The following is a 13722-nucleotide window of genomic DNA, read 5'->3' on the forward strand; positions in this document are numbered from 1 at the left end:
AATGATATATCAAATGTCGATTGCTTTCATAACGAGTACAAATCTAACTCCGCATTTTTGTGGAAACAAACTGTTTCTCATGGAAAGGAAATGAACAATGAGAGAACAGACGAGAATATTCGAGCTTTCGTAAAAGACTACAAAACTGTTGTGCTGAATATTTCAGACCACAAGCCATCGTCAACTAAAACGGACCATACTTATGCCGATAAGATAATCAGATTCACTGCATACGAGAAGAATTTTACTTTGATTCTGAATCGAGACAGAAGTGTCTTGTCGCCTGTTTTGACTGTAACTATGGGAGGGTCGGTGTGGTTTGGCAGTCAGCTCTCAGCTATGGGAATAGCTTCAGTGTTATCTGGGAGAGTCGAGGGAGTAAAAAGCTCGTACGTATTTGGAAAAATACACGGAGGGTCATTTGACGGTATTGTACAGATTGAAGGCGAAGTGTTTTATATAGAACCTATGTCTAAGTATATCTCGGATATCCTGATAGAAAACAGTTCTTATGAAATATGTATCATTTATAAGAAAGTGGATTTGGTGGACCAAAAAGATTCTGTTCAATTTAAACAAAAGAAACATTGTCAAACTATGAACAGCACAGAAATTCAAGCGCCGAGGGTTTTGACCAGTGCTCGAAACAAAAGTTCCAGAGCAAAACGATCAGCGATTTTCTCGTATTCATGTTCACTCCATGTAGTCGTTGATCATACATTCTTTATCAACGTGGGCCAGTCCTCGCGTTTTCAAACTATCGCTGAAATACTGTACCTTGTGGGAAGTGCAGATCATATTTTCAGAAGTACTGACTTTGACGGAGATAGTAAAGGCGACAATGTGGGTTTTACTATCACAGCAATCACAATATACACTAACGAAACGGAGAAAGATTACAGAATGGCTGAAAACACTGACGTCTATGAATACCTCAACCAATTTTCTAAATATAATTTCGACGATTTCTGCCTCGGCGTAGCGTTCACGTTCCGCGACTTTGAAGACGGAATTGTTGGCCTCGCGTGGATTGGAAATTCTGATGTCTTTGGACCTCCTGGTGGAATATGTCAGACACGAATTAGTTTGTCTGGGGAAATATTCAACTTTAATACAGCTCTTGTAACCATGTTAAGTTACGGAAGTAGAGTACCGAGCTACCGAGCAGCCCTGACGCTAGCGCATGAATTTGGACATAGTTTCGGTAGCAATCATGACGATGCGACGAACTTGATTTGTGCACCAGGGAACCAGATGGGGAACTATATAATGTATCCTTATGCAGCTGATGGTTCCAAACCAAATAACAATCAGTTTTCAAGTTGTAGTTTAAGTCAAATCTATCCGGTCATTGTAAACAAGGGTACCTGTCTGCGAACTGAAGTTGGACCAGTTTGTGGCAACGGTATGGTAGAGGCAGGGGAAGAGTGTGATTGCGGCAGTTCCAGAATATGTGCTTTCTATAGTGATTTGTGCTGCGTCCCTTCTGATGTCACAAATGAAGTCGATAGGCCGTGCACTTTGCGGAGAGATCAGGGTAGAATTTGCTCTTGGACACTCTCTCCATGTTGCAATAAGAATTGCACCTATATTCCAGCAGCTAAAAGGCACAAATGTTCTGAGGCATCTCAGTGTAAAGAAGAGTCGTTCTGCGATGGAACCAGCGAAGATTGTCCCGACGTGTCGTTTTCACTAGATGGCGCTACCTGTGACGATGGAAAGAAAACGTGCAAGGATGGTTCATGTGTTAGAAGTATATGCGAGTCGAGAGGCATGTTCGCATGTCATTGTACTGAAGATGACGAAAGCATGTGTATGCTGTGTTGTCGTTCCAACAACTCTACAAAATGCCATCCCGCACATAATTTTGGTCTTCTAGGGACTTCCGGTGAGATCCTTTTCAAAGATGCTGGTGAAACATGCTACAGCAATACCGGCGTTTGTAACAAAGATCACCAATGTATCCTTAATAACCCTAACGATGTCATAAAACGACTTGGAAAAATGTTTAACGATGATAGTTTAGAGGATATCAAAACTTGGTTAACAAATTACTGGTATTACATTGTGATTTCTGTAGTAGGTCTCGCTATTTTGGTCATGATTTCCATTTTGACGAAGAAGAAACTTGATAATACTCATATCGACGCTTATCGTATGGGTAGATTATTGCGAGTCACCGAACAAGCCAACATGGAGAAAGAGCGACAGAAACGACAATTTGAGGAACTTGAGGAAAAATTTAATGAGAAAATACGGAAGGTTAAGGAATGTGTTGTTCAGCGAGAGTTTACCGAGGCCGTGTCTAGACTTGTAAACTTATTCCCAACGGCGGAAACCGGAACTATAGCTGATATATGCCGGAAGTGTACTTCGGAAGATGTAGCCGTCAGACTCCTCCTCATGAAGGGTTATCCAATCAGACGAATGGTTGCATCTCACCAATGAACGGTCATATGTGAAAACAATCTGTCGCTAGCAGATTTTCATTTAGCAACCTCATATAACGTGGCTTAATTTGTGTTTCGTTTGACGTCGAGTCAGGGAAAAACGCGTCTGTCTTATGGAATCAATTGACCTTGATTAATATTGAGTTTGAAGTTAGACAATTAAATATCCACAAGTTTGTTTGATCACATGGCAATTTGTGCTGGATGTTTTTGGTTTTTCATTAAAACAACCACTGTCATAGTTAGGAGTGTTAACTTTTCTGGTATTTTTATGCCGCTGATGTGTTATATTTAGGAAGGCAGGATATAGTGTGTTACTTATGTCCGTCCGTCCGCTCCGTTCCGTCACCGTCACCCGTCGTGTCTCGTTCTGGATCAATGTAATTTCTTAAAATCTCTCAATATATATAATTTGGTTGATAACCACCCTTTGGTATCATAATATCAAGTTCTACAATTCATCATATCAAGGAGGTCATCGGTCACTGTTGAAGAGTCAAAGGTCACAATGAACAACTTATGCAAACAGTCTGGAACGGGGGCATTCGTATCTTATAAACACTTGTTTTCCTACAGATATTATGGGTTCAAACAAATTTTATAAATATTTCACTTCCATTTCAGGAGTAAAATCTAATGACGTACTTACAATTCATTATTGATAAGAAAGCATTTCTTGAAAGACGACATCAAACAAGCATACCATGAACTTTAACGAGGATTTACTGACAACAGCCTGAAGGATGAGTGGAATTTGTGGTTGGTTTGTCTGGAGTGGTCTAACGAGTTTTTAAAGATGACCTAATGTATTACTCGACGTTTAAAGTACAGAGAAATTCCTACCGATGTTGAGATATATAGCACTATCTACTACAGTTTAACAAAGTGTTCTTCGGTGACGAGCATTCGATAAGAAATTCGTTGTGGATATCTGTTTTTAACGGAATATTTTTCTGAAGTGAGAATGAGATTTTTGAGACAAAAAAAAAACTTCGTTCTATAAGAACAATTTTACACTCTATGTGTTCTGTTTTCATGTCACAGTTTATATCAAAAATGCATATTTAATGTTTAGGCCGTTAATCTGCTAATCGAGGGACGATTCTCAATCAAGCACACCGCTACGCGATGTGTTTCGAGACGACCCCTCTACAGCTAAAAGGAAGTTGAAGGTACAAGTTAAAAACGGATCTGTAATTTTTGGTATTAAATGGAATCGGCAGGTATAGTTGAGGCAATTGATTTAATTGCAGATCACAAAGTGTTGATTTCGACAGTTGTCGGATCAGGTAAGCTTGCTCGGTTATTATTTAAACACTATGGCACAAGAATCAAACACTAGAATTAAACCCAACTGGACTCTGAGCGTAACCTCTGCATGCATGATTGCCTACACATGGGTTGGCTCGATTTATATTTCGCCAAGTTGAATCCGCAGGATTGCTAATCGATCGGAGTAAAAATTTTGCCGCTGCACTCTGATTGGTGACCTCGGCAACAGACTAATTGATAAAATTGGGAGGTGCAAATAAGCAGAGAAAAACGTCATTATAAGTGTTATTATGTCAGTAAAATTTGTATGAATATCGACGATAGAAAACATGAGTCATCGACAGAGTTCAATTTTAACATATTTGGAAACAAATATAGAACATTGCTGTGTGCCTTTCGATGACCATATGGGTATACCTGGAAACGAAACTGTAAAACGAGCAAAATAAATTATATACTAAGTTCTGGATGTTTAACATAAAATATGTGCAGTTATGAACCCTTACGAACTAAAATTTTAACACATTGATTTGTCGTGTTAATGTCACGCGGCTATGTTATAAATATCGTAAGACACACGTATAATGACACTACTGTGACGTCATAGATAAGTCACATTTTGATAACATCTTATAATGGTCTCGATACTGAAAAAAAAACGTACCGTCCGCGTTGAAATAAATATATACAATTGTTCTATAGGGAAACTGATCTGTAAGCTTTCGATTATTTCCCGGAAGTGCGGGCAATGTGACAAACAGAACGTTATATATGTAATTTATCAGTTTGTTATATAATTGTATATGTCACTTGCTGGAATGCTCGTAACATGTCAAATTATTGAACTCGTTTAATTAATCTTAATATATCGACGCTCCTGAATTCCCTTTATGTCTGAAATGATCTATTTTAACAGTAATATCAATCGATGTTTAATTTATTGTATATTCATATATAAATGGATTGTTTGATCTATGTGCTACCTTGGTCCTCAGTCATCAGCGTCATTCTACTGCGACGTTACTTGGCTGGTGGTGTATGCGTCTCCAAGAAACGTCTGGATGGAAAGACTGTCATCATTACCGGATGTAACACTGGTATCAGTCTGGAGACGGCCAAGGAATTGTCTGCTAGAGGTAAGATCTTTATACTTACTCAGCCACACAGGAATTGTCTGCTAGAGGTAAGCTCTTTATCAGTACACAGCCACACAGGGATTGTCTGCTAGAGGTAAGATCTTTATACATATTCAGCCACACAGGAATTGTCTGCTAGAGGTAAGATCTTTATACATACACAGCCACACAGGGATTGTCTGCTAGAGGTAAGATCTTTATACATACACAGCCACACAGGGATTGTCTGCTAGAGGTAAGATCTTTATACATACACAGCCACACAGGGATTGTCTGCTAGAGGTAAGATCTTTATACATACACAGCCACACAGGGATTGTCTGCTAGAGGTAAGCTCTTTATACATACACAGCCACACAGGGATTGTCTGCTAGAGGTAAGCTCTTTATCAGTACACAGCCACACAGGGATTGTCTGCTAGAGGTAAGATCTTTATACATACACAGCCACACAGGGATTGTCTGCTAGAGGTAAGATCTTTATACATACACAGCCACACAGGGATTGTCTGCTAGAGGTAAGCTCTTTATACATACACAGCCACACAGGGATTGTCTGCTAGAGGTAAGCTCTTTATCAGTACACAGCCACACAGGGATTGTCTGCTAGAGGTAAGATCTTTATACATACTCGGCCACACAGGGATTGTCTGCTAGAGGTAAGCTCTTTATCAGTACACAGCCACACAGGGATTGTCTGCTAGAGGTAAGATCTTTATACATACACAGCCACACAGGGATTGTCTGCTAGAGGTAAGATCTTTATACATACACAGCCACACAGGGATTGTCTGCTAGAGGTAAGATCTTTATACATACACAGCCACACAGGGATTGTCTGCTAGAGGTAAGCTCTTTATACATACACAGCCACACAGGGATTGTCTGCTAGAGGTAAGCTCTTTATCAGTACTCAGCCACACAGAGATTGTCTGCTAGAGGTAAGCTCTTTATCAGTACACAGCCACACAGGGATTGTCTGCTAGAGGCAAGATCTTTATACATACACAGCCACGCAGGGATTGTCTGCTAGAGGTAAGATCTTTATACCTACACAGCCACACAGGGATTGTCTGCTAGAGGTAAGCCCTTTATCGGTACTCAGCCACACAGAGATTGTCTGCTAGAGGTAAGCTCTTTATCAGTACACAGCCACACAGGGATTGTCTGCTAGAGGCAAGATCTTTATACATACACAGCCACGCAGGGATTGTCTGCTAGAGGTAAGATCTTTATACCTACACAGCCACACAGGGATTGTCTGCTAGAGGTAAGATCTTTATCAGTACACAGCCACACAGGGATTGTCTGCTAGAGGTAAGATCTTTACCAGTACTTGGCCACATAGGGACTGTCACCACTAACGAAGCAGTGTGCTATAGATAGGCGTTTTGTTACTATCGATGTTGATATGCTAGAATTAAGACCTTAATGTATTCTGTATCATAATCCCCTTAACACACCCTATAAATGCTTTGTAAACACCCTGTAAATGCTTTGTAAACACCCTATAAATGCTATGTAAACACCTTATAAATGCTTTGTAAACACCTTATACATGCTTTGTTAACACCCTGTAAATGCTATATAAACACCCTGTAAAGGCTTTGTTAACACTCTGTAAATGCTATGTAAACACCCTGTAAAGGCTTTGTTAACACCCTGTAAATGCTTTGTAAACACCTTATAAATGCTTTGTAAACACCCTATAAATGCTTTGTAAACACCCTGTAAATGCTATGTTAACACCGTGTTAATGCTATGTAAACACCCTGTAAAGGCTTTGTTAACACCCTGTAAATGCTATGTAAACACCCTGTAAAGGCTTTGTAAACACCATGTAAATGCTATGTAAACACCCTATAAATGCTTTGTAAACACCATATAAATGCTTTGTAATCACCCTGTAAATGCTTTGTAAACACCCTGTAAATGCTTTGTAATCACCCTGTAAATGCTTTGTAAACACCCTATAAATGCTTTGTAAACAACCGGTAAATGCTTTGTAAACACCTTGTAAAGGCTTTGTTAACACCCTGTAAATGCTATGTAAACACCCTGTAAATGCTTTGTAAACACCCTATAAATGCTATGTAAACACCTTATAAATGCTTTGTAAACACCTTATACATGCTTTGTTAACACCCTGTAAATGCTATATAAACACCCTGTAAAGGCTTTGTAAACACCATGTAAATGCTATGTAAACACCCTATAAATGCTTTGTAAACACCATATAAATGCTTTGTAATCACCCTGTAAATGCTTTGTAAACACCCTGTAAATGCTTTGTAATCACCCTGTAAATGCTTTGTAAACACCCTATAAATGCTTTGTAAACAACCGGTAAATGCTTTGTAAACACCTTGTAAAGGCTTTGTTAACACCCTGTAAATGCTATGTAAACACCCTGTAAATGCTTTGTAAACACCCTATAAATGCTATGTAAACACCTTATAAATGCTTTGTAAACACCTTATACATGCTTTGTTAACACCCTGTAAATGCTATATAAACACCCTGTAAAGGCTTTGTTAACACTCTGTAAATGCTATGTAAACACCCTGTAAAGGCTTTGTTAACACCCTGTAAATGCTTTGTAAACACCTTATAAATGCTTTGTAAACACCCTATAAATGCTTTGTAAACACCCTGTAAATGCTATGTTAACACCGTGTTAATGCTATGTAAACACCCTGTAAAGGCTTTGTTAACACCCTGTAAATGCTATGTAAACACCCTGTAAAGGCTTTGTAAACACCATGTAAATGCTATGTAAACACCCTATAAATGCTTTGTAAACACCATATAAATGCTTTGTAATCACCCTGTAAATGCTTTGTAAACACCCTGTAAATGCTTTGTAATCACCCTGTAAATGCTTTGTAAACACCCTATAAATGCTTTGTAAACAACCGGTAAATGCTTTGTAAACACCTTGTAAAGGCTTTGTTAACACCCTGTAAATGCTATGTAAACACCCTGTAAATGCTTTGTAATCACCCTGTAAATGCTTTGTAAACACCCTATAAATGCTTTGTAAACACCCGGTAAATGCTTTGTAAACACCTTGCAAAGGCTTTGTAAACACCCGGTACATGCTTTGTAAACACCTTGTAAAGGCTATGTATACACCCTGTAAATGCTATATAAACACCCTGTAAATGCTTTGTAAACACCCTATAAATGCTATGTAAACACCCTGTAAATGCTTTGTAATCACCCTGTAAATGCTTTGTAAACACCTTGGAAATGCATTGTAAACTACCTGGAAATGCTTTATAAACACCCTCGAAAAGACTTATAAACTCCCTGTAAATGTCTTGTAAATCTTTGCAAGACCAGGAAATTGTCTGCTGAAGGTACTCATTCTGTTTTTAGCTATATGATCTTCAGTATTATATGTTTGTAACAAACGTATCATTGCTTTATGGTAGAAGATTTGCCGAATAAACATAAGATCGCGGTCATGACAATTGTATCGCTGACCTTGAAAGGTTTTTATGCAGATAAATGACCAACTTCATAAAAGTAAGTTACAAAGGTTTTTAAGGTTGAGCCTCAAGCATGGCATATGTCAAGTTTGGGATAAAAGTATTAAAAATGAGAAACTATTTCAGGAGCCCGGGTGATCATGGCATGTCGTGATATAGGGCGGGCTACTAAAGCAGCAGATATCGTCAAAATGTTCTCAGGAAACAGTGACGTGAGTGTAGAGCGTCTGGACCTCGCCTCTTTAGACTCTGTGAGGAAATTCGCAGATGTCATCTTAAAGAATGAAGAAAGAATTAATATTCTCATCAACAATGCTGGTAAGATTATAAGTGTTCAAATGTGAATGGATTGCATGTGAAGTCGATTATGAACACACAGACAAAACCATAGGATGATACTCCAGGGGTTACCATCACCTTCACTCTCTTCACCCCTGGAACCATCCTCGATACACCAGGGGTTACAATCACTTTCGCTCTCTGCACCCTTGGAACCATCCTCGATACACCAGGGGTTACCATCACTTTCGCTCTCTGCACTTCTGGGACCATCCTCGATACACCGGGGGTTACCATCACTTTCGCTCTCTGCACCCTTGGAACCATCCTCGATACACCAGGGGTTACCATCACTTTCGCTCTCTGCACTTCTGGGACCATCCTCGATACACCGAGGGTTACCATCACTTTCGCTCTCTGCACTTCTGGGACCATCCTCGATACACCGGGGGTTACCATCACATTCGCTCTCTGCACCCTTGGAACCATCCTCGATACACCGGGGGTTACCATCACTTTCGCTCTATGCACTTCTGGGACCATCCTCGATACACCGAGGGTTACCATCACTTTCGCTCTCTGCACCCCTGGAATTTAATTACAGAAATTTCAAATGTTTTTTTTTAATTATGTTAGCTTGAAATCTGTTGAAATTAGGTATTATGTAAATACAATAAAGCAAGTGATTTCAAGGTTGATTTACAAGTATTATTCGATCCAAATCTTTGTCATCTTCACAACATTTAGCAACAATGTGACACATGTTACTGTTTATCGTGATTGCCTTTCGTTAGGTGTGATGATGTGTCCTAAATTGAAGTCCGAAGATGGATACGAGATGCAGTTTGCGACAAACCACCTTGGCCATTTCCTGTTGACAAATCTGTTACTAGACAAAATAAAGACATCTGCTCCTTCTCGGATCATCAACGTTTCTGCACTAATACATTACAGTAATTTGCATTTTGCTTTTTTTATTCTCAAACCGTTAATCTTAAAAAAAACTAAAAGGAAATTGAAACACTTTTACATATAGGAAATTACTTAATTGATTAAAGTTTTGACTGCATGAGATATTTTGATAAAATGTTAGAAATATATAACTGATTAAATTAAGGTCTGCATCAAGTACCAAAAACATCAATGATTTCTTTTTAGGAGGAAAAATCCACTTTGATGATATCAATAGTGAAAAAAGCTACTCTCCAATGGCTGCGTATGCTCAGAGTAAACTAGCTAATGTGCTCTTCACAAGGGAACTCAGCCAACGTCTACAAGGTAATCATGCACTGGAACAATATTAGTATGGTAAAAGCTATTTCGCATAAAACAAAATAAAAGCTAAAAGCTTGTTTCGACAAAGAATATCCCCTATTAAAAAGCTGTTTCACTCCAGACGTCTAGAAGTAGCAAAAATCTTTCAAACCAAATTGGAATAATGTCCATTTGGAATTGGTGTGAAAGATTGGCTAGTCCCGAAAAAATAAGAAATAAAAAAGTTTAAACAAAATCTAGCAAAACATTCGACTTTGCAAGATAAAACTACTTAGCATTGTTAATTTCGAGATTTTAAGAATAAATGACAAATTTGAAAAAAATAGGTATCACCCAATTACACGTGCAGGTAGCGATGTGACGGTAAACACGCTCCATCCCGGAGTAATTGAGACAGAGCTGGTGAGACATGTGGAGGCTAGGGTTCCTTCCGTCCTGTTTACGTTACTTCGCCCATTTACAATTTTCCTAAAGACTCCAGTACAAGGTGCCCAGACAACTCTGCACTGCGCTTTAGACGAACAGCTGGAGCATGTTTCTGGTAAATACTTCAGGTATGTATAGTAATAACTCAGTGTCTACCTTGTTTTGATAACAATAACACTGTTATCTGACAAATAAAATTGGGTCTAAAGACAAGAAATTCAAATTTTCTCAATCTTATATCATGTTTATTATTAGGAAAGTGAGATCTGTATGTGCTATCCATACACTGGATTTTCCCACAAATTCTACAACCGAGTTAAAATTATTCTAAACTGCACTAATGATTTAAACTCTTTAATCGGAAAAAGAAAACAAAACCAACCGATAACTAAATAAATAATAAATAGAATAGAAAGAAGCCTAACATAATCGTAATAAAGACACTTATATTCTCAATAAAGATAGCAGATGAAACAATTGTACATTTTAAACTATATTACAAAGATGAAAACGTAATTTTCAGTGAGTCCATTTCTTGCAAAGTGATACATTCTTTGTGGATAGTAACTTTCTTTGGATTCGTTTGTTTTGTTTACATTAGTGACTGCAAAGAACAACAACCATCAAAGGATGCATTGAATATGGAGGATGCGAAACGGCTTTGGCAGATCTCAGAGGAAATGGTTGCTGGAGCACGCAGATAGGATGGAGTGATAATCTGAGTCATGAAATCAACATGAATGATATATCTAAACACTTAGAATATTTTGTGTATTTCCACATGTTCGTATATTACAGAACGTTCCGTTTTTGTAATGTATTTCTGTACCGGAGTGCAGGATTTTTTCTACTGTGGATTAACATTCACAATAATAAATTTACAATGTAGAACTTCTAGCTATACAGCGACTGTCTACAAAAGTGTGCAAAAGACACACTGGTGAATAGCAGCGATAAAACAATTAAGAATTGTAGATACTGTAGAGCCAAATGATAAATTATACTACTTCAAACAAATGTTTCGTCCTTCAAAGACGCAGTGATTTGAATGGCCCTAATGTTTGAACCTAGGAGGTTACCAAGGAAAATCCAAATGGATAGAAATTGAAGTCAAAACGCAGATGGATGTCAAGGTAAAAATAGAATCATGAACTAATCCTAGAGAGACGAATCTGTTGTATGATGATAAATTCATTGCTCTTATATATTGATTCTAAATCAATCAAGTGTGCTAGTCCCTTTACGTGTATATTTTACTGAATTTTTTCAATAACGATTTCAAAAGAACGCCAAGGACATTTATTGTGTATATTTTGAATCGTACATGTCATACTAGGAACCATTTATAGGAAGGAGGAGAAACATTTGATAAAATTTATCATACTGGGCCGATATTAGATAGAACTGAATATACTTGATAGGTACAGGGCTTTTTATTGGAAACTGACGTCGATTCTATAAGGTAGTCTCATGAGACGCCCCTTTTTTGCGTTCTGTACTGGTTTATTAAATACATGTATATAATTTATTCAGTATTAGTGTTATATTGTTTTGTTACGATTTATCACATTTCGTATTAAAATTAAGATTGACACATGACAAAGGTCTCCGTCTTAAAATCTTGTTTTGCTGCTTAATGCATTGCGACAGCACTCACGTTTATAGTGTATTGTTCCCATATCTACTAAAGTGAAAATAAGGATTGTGTGACACTTACGAAAGTCGCAATGGAAATTACCTAACATTGCAAAAAGATTCACACAAGAAGCTGAACAGTTCTGTTAGGAAATCTGTTTTCCTTTCTTATCAGCATCTCGTCTGATATCGTGAAATTGGATCCTGCGTCGGCCGTCCGTCGTCCGGTGTTCGGCGTTAACGTTTTTTTTCTTTAAATAACTCCTTCTCAATAACCAATTGATCGAAAGTTTTGATATATGGTTTGTATATTCCTAGGATGAAGGCCAACAAAGTTTGGAAAAAAATGACGTTGGCTTCTATTTAAGGTCACAAGAGTCAAATTTGTTCAAATATTTAAACGACTTCTCATGAACTAAAAGGCCAAGAGGCATGCTATTTGACTTGTGGAGCGCTACAGGCCCATTGGACCTGTTGTTTTATATTGTTTGTATAGTTATAGCATTGAATGGGTTCCGAGTGAGCAGAATAATATCGAATAATGGCACGGTTCAGAATATAGACAGCTGACATATGAATGATACGAAATTGATTTTATTTAGAGACTGTTTCACCTCCCCGTCTAAATTTGGACTTTTTCGATCTCTTCGGATTTTCATCAGTCGCCTACTAGGCTTCAAGACTTAGGCCCTTAGAATGACTAACGAGTCCTAGAAGGACGGAACAGTCGTATGATGCATTTTACTTCATTGTTTGGCGCTACTGTAGCTAAAGCTAAATTATTACAATGTGCTATTCACTTGTGTGTTTGTTTACAATCTCTAAAATGTAATATTCTTTTTGATGCATGAAAAGATAATGTGACCAACTTACCGCGTTAAATATGTAAATAGGTTGATATCATTTATAGATCTTGTATCCATGTTGTCTTATATATCATATTAAAAGTGAAAAAAAATGCAATTTCAGAGTTAATGGTTTCTGATAAAACAAAATCTAGATCATATTAGAATATACACAACATAACATATACATAACCGTAAAACTTCGATGATTCAGATATTGACGATTTTTTCTTCTAGAACCGATCAAATTACTTCAATTTTGCCATGACATGCTCCAGAGGTATAGAGAGCTAAAGTGATCGTAACCCATGAGGTATCGAGGATTTGTTCCTTTTAACATGTCTGTATGGCCGTTAGGCCAGAAAACGTTAACGACCTACCGTGTCGGTTTTATGACGATAGATCTTATTGTATATTCAAACGATACTGTGATGTTTCCATTTGTAATTGAAACTCTGATTAAAACTTCTCCATTTGTTTTTTCCTGAAATAATGAAATATCAAAACACTATAAAGATAATCTGCTACGTAATAAGGGCATGTCCCTTTCGTAGGTATCGTGATGTGTCCCAAATGGAAGTCCGAAGATGGATACGAGATGCAATTTGTGGTGAATCATCTCGCATTTCCTGTTGACAAATCTACTATTGGAGCTAATTAAGAAATATTCTCCCTGTAGAATCATCAATATTTCATCTACATTGCACTTCATTAATGTGGTTCATATTCGCAGTTTTTTTTGTTATTTTTTTGTTCAGACTTTTGTAATCAATCTTTACCTTATTAATCTCATCAACGCTGGATCTTTCAGGGGTGGAAAATGTCCGATTTCAAATAATTTTCGAATTACCCAAATACGCGTATTTGATAACATTACAACCCTTCAATGCTGGTTGAATTTATAGACTGTA

At 37.7% G+C, this 13722-nt stretch overlaps 2 protein-coding genes across 2 annotated transcripts; both read left to right on the top strand.

Annotated features, from left to right (window-relative positions):
* Positions 1–90: 90 nt before the first annotated feature.
* On the top strand, positions 91–11325 carry LOC132559708 (disintegrin and metalloproteinase domain-containing protein 10-like). Its single transcript, XM_060224330.1, has 2 exons — positions 91–2433; positions 11254–11325. The coding sequence occupies exons 1-2, from the start codon at positions 91–93 to the stop codon at positions 11323–11325; spliced, it is 2415 nt and encodes an 804-aa protein (XP_060080313.1).
* Positions 3651–11035, top strand: LOC132559701 (retinol dehydrogenase 12-like). Its single transcript, XM_060224322.1, has 7 exons — positions 3651–3739; positions 4718–4858; positions 8478–8669; positions 9425–9583; positions 9789–9908; positions 10255–10459; positions 10933–11035. Exons 1-7 carry the CDS (start codon positions 3661–3663, stop codon positions 11033–11035), a joined length of 999 nt encoding a protein of 332 aa, XP_060080305.1. The 5' UTR covers positions 3651–3660.
* Positions 11326–13722: the final 2397 nt, after the last annotated feature.

This window comes from Ylistrum balloti, unplaced genomic scaffold, assembly GCF_031769215.1.
Source record: "Ylistrum balloti isolate Yb309-2 unplaced genomic scaffold, AGI_CSIRO_Ybal_v1 Utg370950, whole genome shotgun sequence".
Taxonomy (NCBI): domain Eukaryota; kingdom Metazoa; phylum Mollusca; class Bivalvia; order Pectinida; family Pectinidae; genus Ylistrum; species Ylistrum balloti.